At 45.0% G+C, this 26,700-nt stretch overlaps 1 protein-coding gene across 2 annotated transcripts; it reads right to left on the bottom strand.

The window, feature by feature from the left end:
- Positions 1-3,027: 3,027 nt before the first annotated feature.
- Positions 3,028-26,700, bottom strand: TRIM29 (tripartite motif containing 29). Of its 2 annotated transcripts, XM_030505607.1 has the most exons (10): positions 26,149-26,700; positions 25,669-26,073; positions 18,455-18,550; positions 16,968-17,201; positions 16,405-16,603; positions 13,494-13,577; positions 10,620-10,679; positions 9,294-9,395; positions 8,108-8,184; positions 3,028-5,271 (listed from the first exon to the last, which is right to left on the bottom strand). In XM_030505607.1, the coding sequence occupies exons 1-10, from the start codon at positions 26,524-26,526 to the stop codon at positions 5,209-5,211; spliced, it is 1,698 nt and encodes a 565-aa protein (XP_030361467.1). In that variant the 5' UTR covers positions 26,527-26,700; the 3' UTR covers positions 3,028-5,208. The 2 variants fall into 2 exon arrangements, with proteins under 2 accessions (XP_030361467.1, XP_030361466.1); XM_030505606.1 differs by having other exon boundaries at positions 25,669-26,700.

The raw sequence follows: 26,700 nt of genomic DNA on the forward strand, positions 1-26,700 counted from the left end.
AGTCTGCTTTAAGTCCCCTTTGAAACACAGAGTTCAGCACCAGCAGCACTGGAGAAGCTGCTCCCTCTGGTCTGTGCCTGTGTCTCCTGGTGAGGGAACTACAGGCCATGTTTGCTTACCTTCCCAGGAAGAAAGTGTTGGTATTTACAAAGTATTTACAAACCATTGAAGATCTTGTAATGACAAGTGATAGAAAGGGCAAAACGTTTATCCTTCATTACTGTAACATGCAGGAAGCCTTGTCTAACAGTGCATAGCAACTATGCCAGCCAGGACTAAATATATGGTTGATGGAAGTGTGTAAGATTACTAGTTTAAGTGCGGTAAAATGTGCAAATTAATTGCCACAGCTATCCATGCGTGTTTTATCTGGCTTAAATGTGTTTTATTTCCCAACTTAAGGAAAATATTAACCTGAAAGGGGTTTCCTTACAATTCTTTCTATTTATAATTACATAAAAAATTCTTTCTATTGAGTTATTTAAGAGTTGTTTAAAAATCCAAGTAGATGATTTTGAGCTGGGATAAAAAAGAACATATTGAATCAGGTTTGTATTTATCATTGTTGTTTTATGGAGTACTGTCTGGATGGCTGTGCTGAGACACAAGCCTCACTTGTACTAAGCAACAGAGTGTTTTCTATCTGTCCACCTGTGAGCTATGGTGAACTGGTCCAGCGCACCATGGTCTGGAGGAAATGCTCTGTTAAGCTGCATCATTTCAAGGTTTGTAGCCTGAAAAGATGTAAGTTTAAAGATCAGATTCTTAGCAATGAAAATTCAAAAGCTATCGTAGTCTTTGGTTGAACATCCCAATAGTTTTATTAAGAACATGTCCCTGTATTTTACGCTTGCTAATTAGGAAATTCAAAACCTTTATTTCTGTGTTATCTTTGTGCAAGAGAGTGGCAAATTTATCTCATTAAAATATTGCAAAAACTTAAAGGTTCACAAGCAATTAGATTTTATTATTATTGTTTATGCCCCTGAAGACTTGTTCATTTAAAAACTTTATGGTTAATATGTACGAAGATAAAACAGTTGCCTGTCTTGCTGTGGTAACAGAAGTGATTGAGTGAGCTGAATGAATGATTAGTGAAGATCAGCTTTTGGAGCTACTTGCTTTGCTTTTCCACTGACTGTTGAAGCCAATTGACATCCAAGAAGGGGGTCCATCCGTGTGTTATCTGTGTTTCCCTTGGACTAGCACAGATCACGCATCGTTCTAGTTCAGAAGCCCACAGTTACAGATCTGCTAGTAAAATTCAGCATGAACTTGCTCTTATCTGCACGGCAGTCAGTGTCACTCCTTTTTGATTACCAGAAGGCTGTGATTACAGGCAGGTAGCCTGTTACACAGGAACATGCCCTGCATCTTCGCAGCACAGCAGCAGAGCCAGGCTCTGAAGCACTGCGGCTCAATGAGACCTGCTGCCCTGGCCCCTAATTGCTGGGGGTGAAAGAGAAGACCTCTCCTGATCTCATCAGTATCCAGACCCTCTAAAGAGGTGTCACAGCTGCTCACGTCTCCTGAGTCACACTGGCTGCACATTTTGTCACCGAGCCTTTGTCTGACAGCCCAGCTTCGGGTGTCCAAGTGTCCTCCATCCTTCTTCCCGGACCAGAGAGCCCCATCATCCCCACCCCTTCTCTCAGGGATCTCATTGGGATGGAGGGCTGATGTCTGACCCCAGAGCTGGGCGTGCAGCAGCACAGAGCTCAGGCCACACTTCCAGGCTGTGAAGTTCATTATGTGTGTCTGGGACTGCTCTGACTAGACTCCCTAAGCAGGCATCCAGCCCTGCAGCAGCAAGGTTCATTACTCCATCCCCATGCCACCGGCACGGCCAGTCCTGTTTATTGCCTCTGACTGCTCAGGTGATGAGCTCCATTATTTGTTCTAGGGTTGCAGAGTCCAGGAGTGCAGTGCGTGCTTGTAACTTGCTCTTCTCATGCTTAAATGGTGGAACTGAGACATTTGCAGCAATTTCAGGACAGGAAGAAGATTTCTCTTTGATTGCTTTTTAATCACAGTAATAACAGTAATGGAGGCAGTGAGTGGAATTGATGGGAAAGAGCTGAGCTCTGTTCCCTGGTAAGTCCCATGTGGGGTAAACAAGGAGGATTTACTGGCTTCTCAAGTGAATTGGTAGTATCCTTGCTCTTCATGAATGACTGTCAGCAATGTCTGGGGAAAAATAGCTGATACCTAGTACCTCGGAGAAGAAATATGCTAGGCATCCTCTGGAATGTGTATCGAGGGTATGTGAATAAACCTTGCCTGCCTCTGTTCTTATCCCCACAGATTCATGTGTACAGTTGTTCTTTTAAGTGGCTGTCAGGGCTACGTCTGTGCATGTCTGGCCCTGAACCCACGTCTTTAGTATCCCACAGTGGATTTATTCTTTTCTTCAGAGACTAGAGAAGCCATGATATAGGCAAGCAATGTGAGCTGTGCAGAGTCAGAGTTCTGTTTCCCCACAGGGGTTCAAGGGGATACAGGGTCCCAGTGGTGCCCATAACCAACCTCCCAGGGAGACTTGGGTCCAGGCTGGGGAAGAACAGTGTCTCAGCCCATCTCCTCAAAGCCTGGTCTTTCCCAGTTTGATTTTGGCCAGCACATAGGTGAGCAAGAGCTTTCCTCCAGTGTGAACTGATGAGGTTTAACTCTGGCAAGGGAGAGGCATTGAAAAATGAACAGCCACAGGCTTGAGGGGTTTCTGGAAATGCCCTTGCAGGGAAGGACTTGTTTGGGAACTGACCTAGCTGGGCATATCTGCAGGGTATTCTGAAGGTATTATACTACAATTGCATCCATCAGTCTGACTTTCATCTTCAAGGATGTGGGAATTTTCTCTGGTTTAACATGACCTTGGCTCATCCATACAGCTGTGAAAAGAAAGCCTCTAGGAAAATGGGTTCTCCAAACCCTTTACTCACCTAAAGAATATTTTGAAGGGGCTTAACCTCACTGAGACTCTCACAAGCATACAAACACCAAAGACAGACCTCAAACCCACTGTTTTTGGTCAGACATGGAGCTTTCTCCTTTATTTCTGCAGTATGTTGCACACGTGAAGGGCCTCACTTACATCAGCGCAGTCGTGTCCTGTCTGAGGAGGTGGAATTCCTCTTGCTTTGCTGATCAAGACAAACACGATAAAAACAGTTCATGCACAATACACCTCGAAGCCGCGCTGTTAGTTCCCTAGCGAGGTACAATGGGACTGGAAGGAGGGGTCCGGCATCCTCCTGGGCTAACACAAGTGGGGAGCAGCTCCGTTCCTGTTGCCGGAGTGTGCCAGTGTGGAAAGTCATGTGTGTGTGGTCTGAGTGAGGCCCTTGAAGTGAGGAGAGGACAAGGAGCAAACAGGCTGTAGGGATGGGACAGTGGGACGAAGGGACACTCTTCCATTTGTGTGCTAGGCGAGGGGCAGTGCAGCCCCCATCTGACACCGCAACAAGCCTTCTATAGGGCAGGAAAGAAGGGTTGGATTTTACTATCCAAGTTTTGGAAGAGGAGGGAGGGATCACACCCACATTTTGGAAAATCAAAGGAGGTGGTAGAAGGTTTTACTGGGACATAAGGGACACAAGTGCTTACTGGATGCCTGCTCAGGGGCAAAACAAACGGTGAGATCTGGGGAGGGCTTATTTTATCCTTTCACAAACATACTCAAACCCTTCAGTGTATTTCCTAGCAACTCTATCTCAGTTTCCTTTTCTTCACATCCTTCCCTGCCATGCTATCCCCTTCCCCGCTGGTCATTTGGGAAAAAAAGTAGTTATAACAAGTGCCATTTCAGGTATTCTGGAGCAACCAAGTTTTGTCTGAGGTGTCGCACTAAAAAGCACTATCTTTGCCCAGGAAGAAAGTCATCTTCAGGGAGTGAATAGGTGTGACCTCTCAGCAAGGTATCGCAAGCATTTGGGGGCAGGAAAGGTGGGGGGAAGCCATTCCAAAAACTGCTTGAACAGAGCAAACGGTGAAAAGTAGCTGTAAGGTCTTGTTTCTCTGGCAGCTGCTCATCACTGTTTGAGGGCTCTGATCCTGCAATGGGCCATCTGCTCCCAGCGACTGGCCTGGGGAGGTTTCTGCACAGCATGGACCGAACCTCTCAGCTTCATCCAAGGGGAAGGAAAATAATCTCAGTGAGATCATGGAAAGCTCAACCAGCCTTGCCTGGTTTGCAGGCTGGCTGCTGATGTGATTTGTCTATCCGGAGGACAAATAAAAAATGCTATCCTGAGCAAAAAGCTATGGTACTAATTCTCATTGCCCATTGCAAAAAACAAAACCAAAACCAACCCCTGAAACACAATGAATTAATCAATTTTGGTTTAGGGGAATTAAAAAAAAGCCAACACAAAATGAAAAAGCACCCACCACCTATGGCATCTAATCAATCTTATGTTAGTAGGATGGATTTTCTTTTTTTATTCCTTAATTTAAAAAGGTGGCTGGGGGGGTACTTTAATGGGATAGAAAGTCTTTCTGCCCTCCACCAGTAGCTGGCCTTGGGCTGTAGCAGCTCTGAATAGGTCCTCTTGGATGGCTTTTTGAAAGGCAGCAGGAGCAGAGCTGAGCTAAAGGAGGGCTCTAAGGAAGTGTGCTGCCACTGGCATAGGCTGGGGGGAGTGTGCAGGGGTCTTGGGGAGGTGGCAGCACTGGACCTGATGCCATTGATAGCTGTTTCCCTGTTTCCGAGTGACAGGCTAGAGCGGCAAGGGAAGAGCTTTAGCCTGTCCCAGTGGCTGGCTGGGGCCTCTTCATTCCAGGAAGACCTTTGGGCTCCCCCCCAGCTTGGGACCTTCATCAGAACTTAATGGCTATGGTCATATAAACACGCTTAGGACAAGGGGACAACTGGTACAGTAGAGGGGTTGCTACCCAAGCATGCATGCTTCCCGGGAGAAGCAGAGCAGCTTGCTCTGCAGAAGCAAAGGGAAGGGCATTGACAGAGAGGGAATTAGGAGGTGACAGCAGAGGATGGGGTTACGTTGTTAAGGCCTGCAGAGCTTTCAAGGCGATTAGGTGATTTGGAAAAAGTCTTTGTTTCCTCCAGTAAAGGCTATTCCCTTCTGCACCTTCCCTCTCCCTGGCAGAGATTAGAGCAGTAAGGTTAATATAGTAGCAGGTACATCCATGAAAATCCGCAGCTGAGTCTTCACTCCAAGTGCTGCCAGCTCTTCCCTAAATCTTCAGGAATCAAGGTGCCTCGTTGGAAGTGGCTCCATTGCCTTTGTTGACGTAAAAGGGGCGGTAATGTGACTGCAATGGAGAATTTGGGGCATGTGAGTTTGACCTACCTTCTTTTACTGATCACCTATACTTCACCCTCCTAGGTAGCCCAACCGTACATATCTTAACACCTTCAGTCTTTTCTCTTGCAGAGCATCACTGCCTCATTTCACTACTGGAGGTGCTGAAGTGATCATATGCAAATGGTGTTGCTTTTTGATTCATACACATGCTTTGCATGGACCTCATTCCTGAGCCAAATGAGTCTGTGCATCATATAAAATCTCAGACTATGACTCATGTTTTGATGAGAGGCTTCTCGGAGAAGAGGAATGTCACCTTTATTTTTATGCTTCTGTCACTGTCTTTTAATTGCTTACTAACCTGAGAACTCTTGAGAGGTTTCACATTTAAAGCCATGCACAGTTATGTGAGTGATCAACTAAGTCGCATGGTATTTATTTGTGCCAAAACTCTTGTGCATGGAAATTCTCACACAATGGTGTATTGTTTATTCACACCTGCACATGTTGCAGGGCCCAGTACTAAACGTCTGTGTAAACAGAAGTGTAAAGGTAGAGACAAGGGCAGAGCTTAAAGGAATTGCCATTGTCTATTGCTCTAGCTCTGTTTACTGCAGTCCTGAGTTGTACGTCTTCTCATCAGGACCTACCCCTGGAATTTCATTCTTATCTGCACCATTACAAATAAGCAAAGTTGTGTCGTGCAGCATGTCGTTGGCTTGGGATGATCGCAAAGCGCAAAAGCCAATTTATGGATTGTGATACCTGGTTGCTCTGTTCAAGGCAAAATCTCTAGCCCGGATGACAATATGCTTACACTAGTGAAATGGTGTCCAAGGTAATCAGGAACAACTGTGGTTTTGTAACGTCTTATCTGTCTCAGGTTTGATCTACCACCCCGATCTTGCTTGCAGAAGGTGGGAGAGACCTCACAGGAACATTCTGTGCAATGCTCTTGTTAATATTAGGCATGGCAGGAGGCTGGAAGCACGGACAGAGCAAAGCCAGCCCAACCCATCTTCCTGCTCAGTGCTGACTACCAATACCTCCCGCTCAATGTTCCTTTTTGTTGAAGCTCTTTTCATTTTATGGCCTTAATTTCCAATATAATTAAGATATGAAAGAGGGAGGCTTCATTTTAAAGAACTCCCTGTGGGTTAAAAAGACATTCCTCCTTAAACAGTAGAGTCCTTTGTGAAAATTCATATTTACAGAACTTTTAGGATGTGTATTACTTAAATACATATTTAAGACTCTTTAAAAGGTCGATTATTGGCCCAATAGACCATAAAAGCTCCTGCAGAGCTCCTGCAGTCCAGAGCATGTATTTCTATTTTGGGACTTTTTAATGCTTATATTTATCAAGTCAATTGTTTAGTTCAGGGCTATCTGGTGAATATAGACTGTAAAAATAAAATAACCACTACAAGTGTATGCATGAGAGAGAAGGGGAAAAAGAAAAAGCCTGATGACTTCATGTGGGAGAAGTTACCCAGGCTGTCTCTATGGGGATTAAGGAAAGAAAGCATGGGTTGTGTTCATGAAGCACAGCATGCTACCTGTCATGCAGCAGGATGCTTATTGCTAGGACCACCCTACTCGCATCCTCCAGTGCTAACAGAGACTCACTTTCCTGGCCAGACTTCCCCTGTATACCACCACCATTAGGAAGATATCTAAAATCACTGGGAAAAGCCTCCACCTGAGCGCACACGTGATGAAGTAGATGATCTTTTAGAAAGGCAGTGATCAAAACACAAGACAGAAGACACTACAAAACTTTGCTGTTCCTAGGAGATCCATTTTGCAGTAGCACATTCAGAGACTCAAGGCTGGGTTTTGTGAAACAGTCTACCCAGGTACATCCCTTTCACAGGCGTTCATATCCTGGTAGGGCCTTGAAAAGGTAGTAGAGACATAAAGCTGCAGTCCTTAGCCACTTTCTAACTGTTGTGTGTTTCCTTTGCTTTCTTCCTTCAATGTGGAAATGCTCTCAGTTCTTGACTCTCTGCTTCTTACAAGTCTTATTTCCAGGGAACAGTAAATAATCTTCCACAAATGTAGAATCAGAACTGAAAAAATAGGTTTCATCTGTGGAGATGGGGGCAAAAGCTTGTTGATCTTGATTCAGGTCATGCAAGATCTTAATGCAGCACAGTGTGAATGGATGTTAAGAAAAATAGATGAACTTAGTGTTTCTGTGGCTATGCATTAACTGCTTGTCAACCTTGTATGTTTGAGATTATAAGACCTAAAATAGCACTGTCTTCTGCCCCTTATAATGTATTGTTACCTGGTTTGTGCTAACAGTACAAAATGAATGACTTACTGATGTTCTAGTGATTTATGATAATAGTCTGACCCCTCAGTTTTGATATTGCCTCTGTGCACTCTAGGATGTAACTAGCAAGATACTCTTATATTTTTGTCTTTGGAGTCACTTTCACAATCTGTGCTTTCTAGATGTCACAGACTAAGAGTGTATGCTATCCCTGCAGGGAGGAAAAGTACTACAGATAGCAGCATGTGTGCTATAGTATTTCTATAGCTTCTAGAAGCCTGGATCAAGTTTTAGACCAGGACAAAATATTTTCAACATGTCATTTTGAAGTACAGATTATTCCTACAACCCAGAGCTGTGGTGGCAGCAGTGTTAACCTGCATCCCTCTGTGGATGCAGTTAACCACGGGGAAATAAAATAGAAGCTGTTGTCTTGAAGCTTGTACATTCCCATCTCCAAAGAACCCAAGCCCTGGTCTCTCAAGTCTCAGGTATCCCTAAAGCGGATAGTTCTCTTGCTGAAGCTGTGCACATGCTTTCACACCAAGGGTATATTTCTTACCAAGACAGACTGCTTAGAGGATTTCCATGTCTGTGGTGTCACCTTTGCAGACTGATGTCTCACTATTGAAGGATAAGCTGTGACAACATAAAACAACCTGTTATAGATCAGTCCCTGCCACCATCCCCATCTCCCCTTGCGAGCATCAAGATGAGCAGCAGGACTGGAAGTGCCACATAATTAGTATTGCATTACTTAACATTGAAATGCAGCCATTACTGGGGCGGGACACGATAGCCGTCAGACAGATCTCTATTCCACCACCCAATCAGTTTGGAAAAGGAAGTAAAGAAGGTCTGTCTAATTAAAAAGTCTGAGGAGTGCAGAGAGGTGGAATGCAATCAGTCCAGTTAAATTTAGGCCAAGTCCCGAACTAAGCATTCTGACTCTTGCAAAGAACACTATGGGCTATTTAATTACTGCAAAGAGCTGAGACCTGGGTTTCACGTCAGAAATTAATGACAGTACCTCTGGCAGTGTGATAAGCCCTAACCCCCTTCTACCACACCAGCTCCATTCTGATTCAAAAATAACACCAGCTCTGCTGAATCACAACCAGTTTTAGTGCTATCAGGCAATGGCCTTTCCCCATAATCTCCCATTCACAAATTAGTCAGATCTGGCTCTGCTTGGCAGGTGCTGATGCTCTTGGATTCCACCTCTGGTGCCCTTGAACTAGTGAGCAGTGAAAAGAGGATTATGAGACAGTGAACGGGGGTTCTGGTTCAGATGAAGGAGAACAGGCAGCTACGGCACATGGTTTTAAATGTTGTGCTTAGTGGCTATTATTCTTTCAGGATGATAGCTCTTTTAAAACACTCATGAAGCTAAAGGGGTAAATGGCCATGAACATCATTTCCCAGTATCTTTTCCTGCTCCCTGTGCCTCTATAACCATCAAAAATTCTCATTGCAAATGAAATTTAAGCCCATTTCAGCTAGTCACTAGATAAAACTTTTTAACACTTTTTAACACTCTTTAATAAACTCCTGTTGCCCTGGCTCAGCAGAGTAAGTTGCTCGTGTGAACATGTGTGTGTGTATTAGAGATTGACAGTCAGGATAGGAGACATGGGCTAGGTGTAGGACTGCTCCAGACCTTCTCTGGGGGAGCAAGAAGAGGATTGAAAGTCTTATCACCTAAAAAAGGGAAAGAAGGAAGGGATAAAATACCAACTGCCTAGTACCGGTCTTAGTGAAGAGGCTCCCATCAGACTGTTTGCTGAAGTCACCGGGCGGATTCTGTCCCACCGAGGAGAATTGAAAAGGCAGCTTAGTACCATTGCCAACTGGAAGATAGAAGAGGTTGTGTTATTCCATGGTGTTGCATGCTGCAGTGGGGAAGCCCTAAGCATTTCAAAACACACCCTGTAAAACTACCTTCAACTGGCTTGGGGGAAAATGGGAACTAACAGCTTTGTCCCTTTTCTCTTAGTAAGAAAAGGCAGATGAGTGCAGTCAGTTGTGGGGTCCCAGTGTACACAGTGTGCAAGTGTGAATTGATCCCAATGCTCCAGACAGGCAGGGAAGAGCCTTTCTCTTGGGAGACCCAGAGTGCAGGTGTGACTGAAGAGCAGCAGCTTCCTGGCAGGCAAACTGCATCTCCAGAGACAGGAGTAACAAGGCAAAACTACATAACTGCCAAAGCTCCCTTGCCTCCAAGCAGTTGAGGCTTTATTCAAAGCCCATAGAAATTAAAGCAAGGCTTCCCTTTCTGGCCTCGTTGGGGTCAGACCCTGGCTGCCAGAATGAATCTGAGAGCAGAGATGATGAGAGGGAGACAGCCCTGCCTGTGGCATGAAAAGCAGGAACAACTTAGGTGTGGCTGTGAGTCACCAGAGCTCCCCCAGGTAGAGTGGCCGTGGATGCTTGTAGGCTGCCTCTGAATGACAGGAAAGGCAGGACCCTCTGAGCATGAAGAAAGCAAAGAAAGAAAATATGGGTGAGAAAAAGGATTGTAGGCATCTGGGAAGAAAAGGCATGACTCACTGCTGCTGGGGTTCTTGGTACACTAGCTCAAAGCACCCCCTCCTCATTGTGCTGGATGTTGTACAGACAGTGAACAAGCGCAGGCTCTAATACGCTAAGTAAAAGGTGTATGTTTGATGGAGAAGAGCCGCCTTGTGCTTCTGAGATGGGCTGAGGGTACTTGGAGTCTACCACATCCTCCACTGATTGCCTTGGATGATGTTGGCACTCCTGTTGATTGCACTTGGTTAGGAATCTCAGGATCTTTACAAATTGGCACCTACATTTTCCATCTTCTTTCGCTGTCTGAACAGCGAGGACAGGGGTGCCTTTCCCTCCTGTATACATTGGATCTAGAGCAGTGAGATCCTGGGTTTGGGTCTATGCAGACAGTGCTGATAAGCCAGCTAAGAGATGGATGTGTGAGACAGTGATTGACAGGTCACAGGACAGCTGAGAAGGGAAGCAGAGGTTTGGTTAGCCAGCTCAAAAGCTGTGGCACGGGGGGTTAGATCCTTTCACACTGAAGTCGGAATTACCCGTACCAAGTGTTTCCTCAGTCGCTTGGAAGGAGGAAAATTCCCATGATCGTGGGTTGAAACTGGCTGTAAAACAAGAGCATCCAGTTCAGCAGTTGGCTCCTGATGAGCTGGCTCAAAGGCCTATGCCTGGCGCTGCTCTATGAAACAGTCCCCACCAATTTGGAAGCAGCCCCAAACCAGAAATCTGGGTCCATGGAGTAGAGAAAAGCCTGGTCTTTTTTATTCTGGGTTCTAGGGAATGGTGAATAGACTTCTCATTTACAGAACAAAGCACTCTAACTGCCACAGAACTGTCTTTAGCTGCATTAAATTGCCAACTCAGGTTTGTCTACTCAACGCGACTATTCTGCAAAGAGTCATGCAGGCAGAGGCTTGGATTTGGAGCTTAAAGAGACACAAGCAGAGGAACATTTCTTGTTCCAGCACACATTGTCTCAGCCACTGTGGCAGGCATGTGCTCCAGGGTTTCACTAGGACGTCTTACTGTGATGCAGACTAGTGCTGTTGTATCTCTTTTGTGAGACACTGGACTCCCAGAAGAGTGAAGAAGAGGTGAATACTTCGAGCTGTTATGCTGCCATCCTGTGGCCTGTTTTTCTATTTAAGCTGTGTTTCTATTTAAGCTATTGGTTCTCCCTTCCTGTGTGCCCGAGTCCCTTCTACTCTTCATTCAAAGACTTCCAAAGGCACAAGATGATCCTTCCAACCTCCTCCTGGCTCTGGCCAAACTGTTTGCCACATCAGGAGAAGAAAGCTCAGTGGAGAGGACAGAAAGGAGTGTTGAGAAGTGGAATAGATTGTTCCTCTATCTTTTAGGCAGCATTTGAAACTCTTTATGTCTCCCCTCTGCCTCATTATGACACCTCTGCAAGCAGATGCTCTGTGATACTGTTTTTAATTACTAGGGCAGTAGAAGTCTCCTTGAATTTAAGCAGGGCTTAAAAACAGGTTTCAGCTCAAATCCAAGCAGTTTCTTAGTGTGGGCCACTGCAGTTAGTGCAGAGCACAACTTGGGTAGCCTTCCTCAGTGCAGCCAACAGACTTGCCACTGTGGCTTCAGGCAGGATTTGCAGTGATCCGACCTAGCGAGAAAAAGGGTGTGTTACAAAACTATCATGAAATAATCAAGGGTATTGTGTATTATGCAATGCAAGGGGTGGTCCTCTGTTTTTTTAAATCCCATTTTATGGAATTCCTTAGAAAAGATGCAATGGGAGGCAGTGCTACATGACACAGAGCATAGAAATCTCTAGAGAGTTAAATGATTATGGGTACATTGCATTATTCATCAGATCATCCTTTGCTAGCCAGCATGCAAGCTAAATGGGTCATGTCTCCTGTTTGCCTACTGATTCTTTCCATTCCCAAACACCTCATCAGTGTGGTTTCAGCAGCTGGTTCCTTTCTATCATGCTTGAGTCCTCATCCTGGTAGAGAGGATTGAGTCCTCATTCTGTGCTATTCAAATCCCATTTCAGCAGAGATTGTGCTTAGGTTTTTCTGCATAAAGTGATTTTGTTGGTACAAAATGCAGAATGAGTAGTTTTGGAAGGCAACATGCCTGTGCTCTGAGGAAAAGGTAGACGTGTGTAGGCAGAAGAAATGCTCTCCCAGTATTTGTATATTCAAAAATCCATTGCAGGAACAGTAGCCCACTGAACTGCAAGCTGCTCTGCAGCCTTCACACTACTCTCCAGCTGACTGCATCCAGCAAGTGTCCCCACTGGCTCCAATAAAGAGCACTAAATAAGAAACCCTGTATCTAGCAGTCTCTGATGATCCCTCCTTTCTCTAGGCACATCCTTCAGGAGGTTGGGATGCTGGATCCCAGCTGGGAGCCAGCAAGCCCCTGTTCCCAGGCAATTGATTATCCAGAGAGGAGCAGAGGGAAGTCCAGGCACTACGGTCTGGAGCAGTGAGCAGCTAGGCTATGCCATGCAATGGCGCTGTCACTTATTACTTTTCCTTTTGCCACGTCAGGTTGCAGCCCTGTCCCTGACACACATAGGAGCAATGACAGCAGAATGGCATTGTCTACTGTGTTCCCATCACACCCCATCACACTCTTCTAAAGCATGTTGGGCTATTTCCAGTGAATTTGGACAGAGATGGGTTCGGACCACGCAATTTTAGAACTAACTTAGCACCATCCCATAAGATTGAAAACAGTTTTGGATGCAGGGCTGAGTCTGTGGTCTCTCCCGAGCATCTGCAGCTCCACTTAGCAGAACATGTGTTTCCCTGACAGCACGGGGCCTGTAAAGCTCTGAAGCAGCTGGGGCAGCACAGCAGCTATAACCATGCGGGCAGTGTTTGGAGACAGGCTCCATGCAAAACAAACCCACCACTGGCAAAATGCCCCCTGCAGCCTTTGATGAAGAGGATGTTCCCTAACTTGGGGGGCCTGCAGGAAACAGTCCTGTTGATGCTGAACTGGGAATGCCGCCTCTGCTCCAAAAGGCATCCTCACCCCCGCGGCGCCAGGCAGGGCTGCCAGCGAGCTGCCAGGCGTGGGCTGGGAACAGAGGAGAAGGGCAAAGGGGAAAATACAGACAAAGGGCTCAGTGTTGGGATCTGGGTTATCCCCATGGAACCCTAACGACAGAGCAGGCAACACTGCACTTCAAATGTGCCTTCAGGGGAGTGCCAGTGCTAATTGTTGGCATATCCCTTCAAGCTGCCCACCATCTGGCTTTGCAGAACAGCAGCTGCAAACACCTGGCAAATCCAGGTCTAGAGACCAGAGGAAATTTGGTTACTTGTTTTGTGTGCTACCCTTTCTGGTTTTCTGTTTCTAAAGGCATTGCCTTGCTTTGGTTTTTAGCAATTCCCTCTTCTCACTCTGGAGGAAGCCAGGCCACCATTAGGGTGCCATACCTTTGGGAGACAGGAACATGGAAAATCTCTTCAAGTTGTCGGGCTGGTTCCACTCATAGTTGTTCATCATGTACCGGTGGTCACCTGGAAAAGCAGAGCAGGGCATGAGCTGGAGGAGGCTGTTGAGTGGTCTTGAGAGGGGTGGAAATAGGGGGAAGGGGATAACAGACTGGAATTGTTTCTTCAAGTGCTGCAGGAGAGAAGGTTCTGCTCTTCGAAAACGAGTTTCTCTGTTTTTTCTTAATACCTCTGTGGGACTATTTGGCTGGGAGGTAAAGCAGTGCTGTAGCTGCCCAGAGGTTCAGCCTGGGATAAAGAAGAAAGCTCCCTCAGAGACATAGCACAGCATTTGGCCATTCAGTAGATACGCTATCTCCTGCAAATCCATAGGGAGATTTGAGGGTGAAGCATTTTCCTACCAATATCCTGCTGTGTGGCTAAAAACATATCCCACTTCAAAAGCAGTGGTTTGGCTTCTTTTGTGTGTTTAACCTGTGCTGGCTTCCAACTAGCAGATCTTGAACTGCAAGTATTACAAAGCTCAAGAAAATCAGTGTTGGGAGAGCTCAGTAGGTTGGTTTCTTCACTTCTTAAAGAAAAATGCTAAACCTGAGTTGCAAACAGCTCTAACATCCTGGGCTCTTGGACAAGGATGTTTGGTTCAGGCTGCATGCAAAGCAGATGAAACCTACCTTATTCCCAAGTATTACACAGCCTGGTTTTGATTTTCTGACACTGACCCACAGGAAATGGTGCTCTATCAGTACAGATGCCCATAAAAATACTTTCTTTTAAGGCCTCGAGTGTTCTATAAACCTATTATTCTCTGCAAGGATGTGAATTTGTTTCCCACGTTTAAATAGTTCCATTCTTTGATTCTTAAGTCATTGAACAAACTTTTATGTTATTTCTCCAATTTATCGCTGTGTTATTTAAAATCCCTGGATGCTCTCTGATTATTTTCCTCCTTGCCACACTACTAAGAAGGTACCTGTTATGACAACTAAAAGAAAGTGGATTCCCTTTGGAGTCTGCTATTAAGCTGGTTTCATTCCGTTAATGTAATATTTCTTCCTGGGAAGTTTTTTACACTAGAAGATCAAGCCAGTTGCAAATGAATTTGTTGCAGTGACTCGGGGAGTCTGAGTTAATTAAATCCATTAAGTAATTGTGAAGTTATTTCCTTGCAGTCACTAGATGCAGAGTGCTGTCCTCTTTCAAGTGTAACTGTGGTTTGAAAAACGGAGAGCTCTGAAGCTTCTGAGACTCACCTTAAATAACATTTCCCAACTGAGTGGATACCATTGTTCTTCTCATTAGGCAGACTCCAAGCTGTGCCCGTTAAATCCCTGGTAAAGTTTCTCAAAGTGCCCAGCTTTCTGGTAGTAGATAATTGTTGCCCCACTCATATTTTGGCACTTGAATCCCACAGATTTCAAGTACCATTGAGGACTTCTGACATCAGTAATATGGAAGGGGCCCAAATTATAAATGATCAAGAAGTAGTCAGTTTTTATCCAGAGCTACTAGAACTGAACGTATGCATACTCTCGTTGGGTTGTACAAATAGCCAAGTAAAGTATATTTGCTTCAGGGTTGGCAAAAAGAGAGTATTGAGAATCCGACCAGGTACATGGTGGTGTTTAATGCTGGAAGATAAGTAACGTTCAGTTTCTGGGACTACTTGAAGGGCAGGGAGAGTTAAAAAATCCAACTCTAGCTATGCATCATGAGCACTTTGAACTAAAAAGTTGGGTTCTCCAGACCAGAAGAATCTGGTCCATCTAATTCATGTCTAATGGAGATTGATGGCACTAGATAAACGTTAATGAACTGTTTGCAGTGCAGGCTCCTTGGGGCCAGGGGCTTACTCTTTCTCTTCATAATGTAGGGAGGCAGCAGGCTGTCACTTGATGAATACTAGTGATTCTCATTACAGATCTAAATGTATTCTGGTCCCATGTTACCTTCATTCTTACTGCTCTAGATTGTAAATGCAGGCAGGCTGATTCACAAAACCCAGGCACTGAAAAGCATTACCATGTTTACCAGTAGCTGAACCCATGTTGTTCTTACTGCTGTGCATCTTATCAACAGGCTGCTTTTTGTCTGGGTTTTTGTTTTGGAGGGGTTTTTTGGTTGTTTCTTTCCTTTCTCCTTTATCATATCATCTTGTAATGTGGATCTGTCTTTTCCAGAAGGAAGTTAGAGTGATTTGCATGGCTATTGCCCAGGAAAGAGGTGGTGTATTAATAAGGCAGGAATTAGTACTGTGAATTTGAATGAAACAACAGCGATCTTGCAGATTTGCAGCAAAGTTCCTCAGCTGCTTGTATTGTATGAACTGGATTTGAGATTATCCCTGCATCTTTTTGAGTCACACATCCTCCTGAACAGCAGAGTGCAATTTATCTTCATGTTACCTATCCAGCTTCTTGACCTTTATTGTTCTGTTATCTAGGTTCCACAATTATTAATAGGTTATATCCTTACAGCAGCCTGGTAAGATAATTATTAATTCCAATCCCTATTATTCTTAGTTCAGGAGGTCATCTTTTGGGAATAATTAACTTGCCCAAGGTTACAAAAGCTCTTTATGGGAGAGCTAGGAAATGAAACTCGGTTGTGGAGTCCCATTCTAGTTCCCCGTCCTCCTAAAATTATGTGTAAGCTTGATGCAAGATAAGTCCTTTCTGCAGAACTAATTGGGAGACACAGAAAGTAAGTGGGTTCTAAGACTTAGAAGACTCCCTGCAGTGCTGTGGCACTAACCAGCTACAGGTAGTGCTTCTCCCACTTTCCCTAGGTCTTTGCTTATTTTCTCCTCTGTGAGAGCACACTGATCACACTTCACCTCTGACTCTGTGCTAGGTGAGGGAGGGAGGGAAGGGGTAGATCTCAGATACTCTACCATTCTCCATGTGGTTCCTCTCTATGAAGTTGCGGCCAAGGTCTGCCTTGCAGATCTTCTCCACGTGCCTCATGCAAACATTTAGGAGGTCATCTCTGAGCAGTCCCATAGATGGGCTCATACTCTCCCCTTCGAGCAGCACACTGTATGTTGGAAGAGATGGAGGGGGGACGTAATTCCGCATCAAAGCCCCAAACTCCTGCCAAAAAGAAGGGAGGAGCGGTTACTGAGGAATATAAGAGATGGAGATTAGATCCTAGGGAACTGGCTAATGTGAGGCTCCAAATAGTATGGAGTGCAAAAGAGAACAGTGAAGATGACAAAGGAGGCAGACAAATGTTGTGTCTGTGAGCTGCAGCCATCTACAAAAAAACACAGGAGTTGGCATGCAGAAGTTCATTCTTCACCTACCAGAGCAGAGACAGCTTCAAATGTCAGGGTAGGTTCCTGCCACAAATGTGCATTGAACTGGAGGAGATTAACGCATCTTACACCAGCTTGGGATTTGTCTTTGGGACAAATACTGTCTTCATGGAAAGACAGTAAACCGAGATCTCGGTTACCTGCAGGAAGAGCACGGAGTCACTGATCTGGTGGATCTGCTCCCTGTGCTCCTTGTCTTCCCGCAGAAGCTTTGCCCTCTCTTCCAGCTCATCCACGATTTCTTTCACATTCTCTGATGCAATCTTTTCCCTCTGATCCAGGGCAGCCTTCACTTCATCCCTCTGTCTCTCCAGGTCACGGATCAGCTCTTTGAAATGCTGGTCCACTGTTGCTTTCTCATTGGTGGTGTAGTTCTGCAGAGGGAAGGGTCAGAGAGAGGAGGCAGCAGGAAAGAGGCAGGAGAAATAACATGTTACACTTCTCAGGGAGTCATCTAACAGAGGGAAACAGAGGGGTGTATGTCCAAGCATCCTCAGCATTTAGATTGTGACTGTGGAGGCTCTAGGTATGTAAGTCAGCACCAGAAACATTATGCCAAGAGAAGTAATACTTGTTCTTGCAGTAATTGTGTGTATGTAATCTAAAGGGCATGCTGTCTTCCTGATTATAAGAGCATATCTTTGAATTCACGAATTGCACTCTCGGGCGATATTTAAAAACACTGTTTCACTTTCTAAATCATGGTTCTGGCTCCTGAAGGATTTGAGGACCAAATTCCCACCATTTCAAAGGACGAAAGGTGCTGAATTGCTTCTTACAAACCTCACCTCTAGGTCCCTCTGAAACATTCCTCAGAAGGACTGTGGATGTAACTATTCAGAGTTAAAATTTCTAGGTCAGGTTTCCAATAATAATAATAGTAATAACAGTCATAATAGTCATAATCGTAATAATAGTAATAACGCAGACGAAAAGCAGAACTGGCAAGACAATGTACGTGTACCACATAAAAGGGAGAAGAATGGCTTTGCCTATTAATGTTATGCAGATTTTCTGGGGTGTCCTCAAATTGTGTTTTCACTGCTCTATTCAGTTAGGGTATAAATGAGAAAAATAACACCACGACTATGTTCTAACTCTTAGCGTGATGAAAGAATTATAATAGAGCCCTGTATCGGTATGGAAATAAGCTGTTCCACCATATACCAGGTGTCTGTTGGCATAACTGCGTCTTTTCTTGTTGCCTTATCTCTGTTTGGGCAATCCAGAGCCCTTCTGCAGTTTGTGTGTGTGGTCTAGCAGGAAAGAAAGCAGCAGCACACCTTTGTTTCCGAATCAGCCTGGCTACTAGTGATAGAAGAACTGTAAGGGACCCAAAGCAGGGAGGTGCCTTAGATCATTTTGTAACAAGGCTGTGCTGCCTCTTCTTGATCTCCTGCAGGGTATGTTGCAATGTTAATTTAGTAGGAGTTGTTGTTTCCAAGACTTGGCATGAGCGAGTTTTGGAGAGTGATGAGAGAGAGCCAGGATAAGGGATGGAGTGAATAAGAGCTGGCTATGTCAGACAAATAGAGGAAAGGAGGAGAGGGATGTGAGAGAGTGGAAAAGAAAATGACAAGTACAGGAAAAACAGAGAAGTGAACTGAAATGAATATCCCATACGCACCTTGATACGGTCTCTCTCCTTCTGCCACTTATCGATTTCATCTTCTACCTCAATGATCTTCAGCTGCAGTTGCTCTTTCTGCAGTGAAAGCTCAGCCTGTGAGGAGAGGACAGTCTCATGAACTGGGGCTGAGGGTGGCCTACTTCAAAGAGGCGCTATGCTCCCACTTATGCATTTGGCCTTGAACAATAACAGCTGGGAGGTACAGGTTCCTGGCACTGCTTGAAATGGGGATCATGTGCTGACACTGGACAAGATCCCAGAGCTTCTCGCTGGGTCAAGACATTCAGCTCCCTCAGCAAAGACAGCAGAAGCACCCACCTACTAGGCTACCGTCATGGTGCCGCTTTTAATCACATTAGAGTCATTAGCTGGAGGGGGAAGAGGCCTGTTTCAAAATTCAGCTGTGTATGCAGTGAAGGGCCCATCCCAGGGTGTGCCTCTGCAGCAATAACAGTTTTCATGTAATTACGGAATGACGTTTGACGAGTGTTGCAACAAGAGGACGATGCCTCCGGCAGGAATTCTGTTTAGACAGGATTGTGGATTAATTTGCTCTGAATTGAGAGCTTTCATGTTATGATGAAGCTGGGGAATGCTTGGAAAAAATAAAAAACAGAGAAGGAGGAGGGAGGAGGTGTAGTCAACCATTGCTTGGCTTAGATCAGCAACTTCACTGGGCTTCATTTGCATTTCATTTTGCACTGGCTTCGCAGAGAAGCTCAGAGCAGACAATTGCATGCAAGGCAGTTCATAGAACTGGAGGCCATGGAGGGCCGGGCAGCTATGCACTGGTGTAACACGCCGGGTGGTGTGCATGCCATGTCTCTGGATCAGACCAGGACCTGGCTGTTTAGTAACGCCTTGCGCCGTTAACTCTGGGCAACCCCTCCCTCAGTTGTTCATATTCACCACGTCCCTGCCCAACAGCTCATGACAAAACCTTTGTTTACGCATTTCAAGATCTTTGTGTGTTTCATGTGTGTACAGGCTGGTCACAGCACAACTATAACTACAGGCAATCTGGCTATGGGATATTCATCCCAAGAGCTATTTAGGAACTACGCAGTTTGCAGGAATTACCTGTACTCCACTGCGGCTGATATGTGTCGCGTTGGAAAAGTTCTGAAAACCTGCTGTTCATGTGGGATCCTTTGGCAAACGGTTGTATTACTCAAAAGCACTTACATTTAGGCCAACAGTTAGAGGCAGGGGAGATGAGGATAAAATCACTCCTGCAGCACCTAACACACTGAGGTCTCCCTGCTGTTAAAACACAAGTTGTAGTTCCCACTGCTTTGCTGCCATCCAAGAAGATAATACAACATGAAAACCTGGGTTTTCCCTGGTGATCATGGTTTCCCTTGAGGTGGAAGTTTTAAAGTTTTCAGTTCTCCGTTCACGGAGTAGAAAACAGCATCCCACGGTGAAGAAGAGTATGCAGTAAGCTGTCAAAGAGCTCAGACCAAGGAAATCAGCCCATCAGGACTCTTGTCTTGGTGCCAGTCACCATAGCATCTGAACATCCTCTTAAGCTTGAATCATGCACAGCTGCATCTGAGAGCCATTGACTTTAGCTGTTCCAATTTAGAAAAAATCTCTGTTTATAGAGGGAAAACAATTTGATGGTTGTTTCATTGCCTTATAAAACAGAAGAAAGGAGGAACAAAAAAGGGAAATGTACTCCAAGGTATCTCAATGCCAGCAAAGCTGCATCCTCACATTGTCATTGTAATTGTCCTTGTTTGTTGGGAGTTAAGAGAGCACTGGCCATCTAAATACTATCCATACACCCAGACAGCCTTCAAAAGTCAAGTAAATACCATCATGAGCTGAAGCTCATATTCTACAGGGGTTCAGAGCACATGGCATTAATTGTTAGCAAAGTAAAAAGCACACCTCCTGGGCAATGGGAGGTCTTGTTTCCTTCCTCATCCCTAAATATCAGGACATTCTTATGACAAGAATATGAGTGAAATCATACAGAGAAAGACTGGAGAAGAACAGACTTTTCACAGATACTCTCAAACACAGGGATTTGAAAAGAAAGGTAACAGGAAAAAGAATCAGGTGGTGCTTGGAAAGATATTGATAGCAATATTATGCTTTTATAGTACTTTTTAATTAAGATGGGTATCAAAGGAATTTTGTAAACTATTACTTGCTCAAAAGTGATACTAACTCCTAACAGCTTGCTGCAGTCATCATATCCCTTCACCCAGAAAGGTAGTTTGGGTGCCTCTGGGATGGGATGTAACAACTATTTAAGAGCAGACCCACACTACCATTTAGAGTGAGAATTATGATTTGCAAGTGGAAATTACAGAGATAGTTCCAATAGTCAGAATGCAAATGACCATAGTCATCCAGGTTCAGCATGGGTTAAAATGCCCATACTGAGGGCAAAAGAAAACACTAGCACAGACACCAGCAAGGAATAGTGGAATAGTACAAGAACTGGTGATGTGGGTACAAAGAGACTTATTCACTAGGGGTGCTCTGGAGATAGAACACGATGTAAGGGGTTAAGCAAAAGTGATGTTTTTAAGGCCTTGATCAGTCTTGGACTGGCTGAAAGATTGCTTTAGCTGTCCACGTACGTCCTGTGTTACATTTACAGTAGGCTGGCTACAGGTACTAGGTATTGTCAACTTCTCCACTTTATTCCCTATAAAGAAGCTTCTCTCCCAGCTTTCTTCATATTTCTCAGATTTTCCAGGGTCAGGAACTCCTGATCCTCTTATGTGATGGACCACCCAGAACAAATCCATTGAGTGAGACTTGGGGTTGAGAAGGGCCTCTTGAAAGATAATATAGCACCTCCATCCATTGTAAGGGGAGTCCCTACAGCGCAGAAATACTAACAGTGAAGAAGCTCTAGGAAATACAGGTTTAGACCATTTGGTTTGACTATAGCAAGCTGAGAAATGCTGGCACTGAGAGTCTTCGAGCTAAGAGAGGATCCCCTGTTAGAGTCTAAGTTTGCTACGACAGTCAAGAGGCCTAAGTGAAAGTTCAGAGTGTACATCCACAACTGAACCCAGCCCTTTTGCTGTAAAGGACCTAGAGATGTGAGATTATGAATCTTGCATCATGATGTGACTCATTTTTGCAAGGCAGCAATACAAGCATCATCATGTCTTAATGCTCTGGGAACCCAGTCCTTGAATCAGGGAACACCCCTGTGTCACCAGCCTGGGAGAGCTATGCTAATTACCCGACAGCAACAACCAAATGCAATAATGAAGCTAGAGAAGTGTTTAAACTAGTTGTTCCTCATACAGGGCTTGTATTAGAAATTACATGCTGAGAAATCAGCAAGTTGTTTGAGATGTTATTTCTGCTGCTTTTGCCATTACGTTTTTCTATCTAGGCTTTAGTTAAGCAGAGGTGGGTGTCAGTGGGCTACAATCTCTGTAGACTCTGCCAGCATCCTGCAATAATGCCACTTGTCACGACATGAGCTGAGGCCAGAAAAGGCTCTCTGCTTTGCACAGTTTGAAGAGAATTCCTTACTTACAAACTGGTGGATTTTCCCTGGGTTCTGCCCTCACTGCAGAGGCATTAATGCAGAATGCAGGCAAACAGGCAAATCACAGTTTGCAGCAGGTCAAAGCTTTCCCACTTTTTCTAGCTTCCAGCTAGGAAGAACGTCCTGCAGCTAACTTGCACCATCTCTGTGGAAAGAGCATCTATTTTAAGCTGTGTCTGCAGAGCAACCACAACTCGTGTAGATTAAGGTCCTACAGCCACATTGTGCCCTAACCTTGCATCAGTGAGAAGGGCCAAAAAATCCTTCCACTGGCATATTGCTACTCTCTTGTTTGCTCTCTATTCAGACAGTGAAAGCAATAGAGAGGGCTCAGATGGAAATCCCTCTGGATGCATGTCTGTGGATGGTTGACTTCAAAGCCCAGTTCAGCCTCTGTGAAGTCTCCCCTTTTAAAAGGGGCTTTGTTGAAACAAGGAACACCCAGGTCCCGTTTCTGCACAGCAGTTCTCTGCTGCCTCTTTAAACCTGCTGTGCAATGTGGACTTTTCTTTAAAGGTAAAGTATTAAAGAAAAGAATCAAAGTGCTTTTCAGTAGAACTGACCTGACGTGCTGAGTACTAAGGCTGGTGCTGGATAGTAACGACAGGTTATTTACAGCTCTCTGACTGGGAGGCATATGTGAAGTTGTCTCATTTTGAGCACAGGCCTGTAAAACAGGTTTTGAATAAAGGATCCCCTTTCAAAATGAAGGATGCTGTCTGAAAGGGGGACTCTAGTTCTGTTGATAAATCAAGCTGGCCAGAGGGTTTTATTTGGGTGTACAAGCTGCTATTGACAGTTTTCACTTTTCAGCTGTGTGTGGTTATTACCCAGCCTCACAGCCTTTTTCTTGGTTGTTTCTTGAGCGGTTTCTGGTGGGGGTGTTACTTTGCTTCTAAATCTGCAGCAGGAAACTAACGCAAAGTGGCTCTGGGGAAGGCATTAAAGGTTTGATGGGTAAAATACGCAAATATCACTGTGTGGAAAATCAGGAAAAGAGTCTCTGTCTGACCCCCTGTGCCTTTTGCTCTTGTCTGCTCAGCAGCACACCAGCAAAAGAGTGACTCTTACCCCAGGCTCCTGAAAAGTGGAAGATGCTGCTGTGTTCTTCCTCTGTCTCACAGACAGAGAAATATCAGTCTTTCCACTGCTCGCCTAAATGCCCTAACTAGTAGGTGTCTGTTTACTGGCTTGTTTGCATTCCTTTTCTCTTAAGCTGTACTGTCTCTGTCTGCACTGTGGAGCAAGCAGAGTTACCTAATTTTACAGAAGGATCTTAAACTATCCCTTGTTTTCCCAACACTGAAGTACAGCACCTCTCTTCCCTACAGGTCTATAGCAAAGGCAGACTCATGAAAGAGACTGTAACCGGCATTAATTCTGCCATATGAAAGGAATACATGTACCTAAAACAAGCATATTATGCCTTATTATGCGACAGGTTTGTGCCATCAAATTGCTGAACGCCCAGATTGACAGTCAGTGACACACACCAAGTTCTGCTGGAATCCTCTCCAGGTTTGGAGTCGCAGTACAGCCAAGGACTGGGAAACCTTTGCAGGTAAACCAGTTGTTCCTTGACAACCCACATTGTGTGAAAGGGTCTGGGAAGATATAGCTGTATTCTGGTCACCAGCCCAGCAGTATAGTTAGCAAATTTGGAGGTTCTAAAACTACCCCAATGCTGCTTGGATGCAAGCTTTAAAAATAGGGCAAGGATGAAGATGACCTGATGTGGGGTTTTTGCTTATTCTTTTCACACTTTGCCACTCTTCCGATTTGTGGTCACATCGCAGTTCAGCTGATTTGCAAGACTGGAAAAGAATAGGTGGTGCACACAAGGGACTTGGAAATGTTCATTCCTCTTTCTGGTTCTTGCTAAGGCTCCACCTTTGGTGAATAAATCGGCGCTAGGAACAAACATTTGCAAGCAGCAGCTATCCTGTTAATTGTTTTAGTCTGAGTGAATACTCACTCAAGTTACAACATGATCAAAACTTGTTGTCAGGAGAAGCTTGCACATGTGTATGATTCATGTTGATAAAGCCCTAAATCCTTTAGGCTTAGCAGCAGCAGAAACAGCTAAAGACAGTGTAGGAACTAAAGCATGGTGCTAACAAGAATGGCACGAGGATTCTGAGAAAGAAATCAAACATCATTTAAATCTGAGGTAAAGTCTCTTCTGCCCAGCCTCTTTAAAAGCAAGGTGTTCTAGGTCCATCCAACCACAGGAAGAGGGCTCTGCCTAAGTTTGGTTCTTCAGGGAGCAGCTGTTAACTTCTTTTCGGTAGAAATGGCTAAGAGGAATTGGACGACCTGGCAGACACCAGACACAGCTTTATGAGAGTTAGCATATGCTATGTTGAGAGCTGACATCAAAAACACAAGAATAAGCAATAATGAAACAAACAGCAGGCTAGCAAGCCCTGCAGGAATTTCTTTACGAAAAACTGGTTGAGACATGGAAGAAATGTTGTCTGGTTTCAGTAAGTCTGCAAGTTGGAGATGACATTGGAAGAAAAGGCAAAATATGTGCAGAGGAAGACAGAGAGAAGCTCTGCATAAGGTGCTCTTTCAGCCTTATGAGAGAAATATTCCTACCACCTTAGAAAGGCTTAAACTGTTCTTCCATGTTAAGGGTAACTCAGGAATTTCCAGCAGTGGCTAATTTTATTTGCCTGTTCACCACATCAGAGCACTGGCTTGGGCTGTGCCTAGGAGTTGGATTTAGCAGATCTTACTTAGTGCCCTTCCAGTTTCTGCCATGGCCTGGCTATGTGACTCTAGGCAAATTGGTTTACATTAGCATTTCATGGGTCTCCCTTCTGTAATCTCTCTTGTCCTGTCTGCTTAGAAGATTTCTAAGCCAGGACATGCTCTTACTATGAGGATGTATAGCACCAAACATGGTGAGACTCTGATCTTTACTGCACCTAGTGGAATAATCATATGTCCACCCAGAAAGCAAAAAACGTGAGACTTGAAGCAAACAAAGGTGGAAGACTTTTGATTAGTGAGCACTGCTCCACACACCAGCCTCATCTCTTAGATATCCATCTTCTAAACTTATTTTAGTAACACATCAGGGGAAATGATAATGTTTCGTGTTTGCACCAGGAATTTTTCTTCATCTAAGCTTCAAATTACTCTTCCCATAGGTGTGCTTGACACTACTATATCCGTGACAGAAGAGAAAAACAAAACCCCATAATCTCGCTCTAAATAGCTGACATGGCAAGAGTAGCCATTAGTAATTCTAGCAGCCACTCATCCGACTACCTGTATTCTGGAGATCCTGAACTTGAGCAGTGCTCACCTTTCTGGCTCTGGGGATCACTACACAAAACTTAGCATGTAGGGCTTTGATTCAGCTTCTGCTGAAAGTCAGTGGTGCAACCAGGGGTGGAAGCCAGGTTCTCCACACCCCCCCAATCAGGTCTGCTACACAAGACCAGTGCTATGCTGTTGTAACCAGCCATTAGAAGAAGAATGATCCCATGGCAGCAGAACTCAGGCAATATCCGTTCTCCACTAAATGCTTCCCATCCATCACCCCTGCATCCCAGAATTACATTGCAGACATGGTTTGAGGAGAAACTGTAGGCTGGAAAGCAAAAGCTGTGGTGTAATATTGAAATGCATTGGAAAGACTGATGAGAAAATGCAATAAAAAGAGCATTACCTCTTTTCCTGCTTTCTCGATCTCCACTGTCACTGTGCTGTGGTTCTTGTGCTCTTGGAACATGCAGAGGTAGCAGATGCACATCTGGTCTGTCTGACAGAACAGCTCCATGGTCTTCCCATGCACAGGGCATTTTCTTGCTTCAAAGTCCCTGATGGGGTCCAGGAGCTGGTGGTCCCGGAAAGCTGCTCCCTCCAGATGGGGCTTGAGGTGCAGCTCACAGAAGGAAGCCTGGCACACCAAACAAGACTTCACGGCCTTTTGCTTGTTATCAATGCAGGAATCACACAGAACATCCTCAAGCTTCACCCTGGGCCGTGACCCAGCTGCCCGGTCAGGCTTGTTGAAGGTGGATCTTCTCAGGTCCCCTGTCTCTACCAGAGGGAGGGAAGTTTTCTTCAGGTCCCCCATCTGCCCCCCAGAGAACAATGACTTCCTCCCTTCCCCTTCACTAGGCAGGAAGCTCTTTTTGGAATCCAAATTGAAGAGGGACTTCCTGAGATCGCCTTTCTCTGCAAAGGAGAGCGGTGGTCTCCTCATATCTCCTATCTGTCCGCTGGCATATTGCATCTTCTTTGAATCTGCCGAATCCATGCTGAAGTAGGTCGATCTCTTCTCGTCAGATGACTCCACAAACTGAATGATGGGCCTCTTCCAGTCACTGCCGGAAAAGAGAGAGCTCTTGATTTGCCCTGTCTCCAAAGATGCACTGCCAGTGCCCTTCAGAGCTTCCTTCTCGCCTCCACTAGAGTTTGTATTCTTCTTCACTTCTTCTTCCTTCTTGGGGGCAGATGGACTCTTCACATCCTCTGGCTTCCCAGTGGTACCATTTGTCCTTGCTGCACTCCCCGTTTCCATCGTCTGAACAGGGCAAATGGGCTTCACCACTTAATCTATCCTCCAGTTCCTGTCTCTCAGCCCAAAGTGGGTACGTCTGCCCAGTCGTTGTCTCAGCAAGGAATGACGGTGGAATGCTGGAAAGCTTCTGCCCAAGTGACGCACCTGGAGCTCCTGCAGGGAGGAGGAGAACGC

This window comes from Strigops habroptila, chromosome 17, assembly GCF_004027225.2.
Source record: "Strigops habroptila isolate Jane chromosome 17, bStrHab1.2.pri, whole genome shotgun sequence".
In the NCBI taxonomy this organism is placed as follows: Eukaryota; Metazoa; Chordata; class Aves; order Psittaciformes; family Psittacidae; genus Strigops; species Strigops habroptila.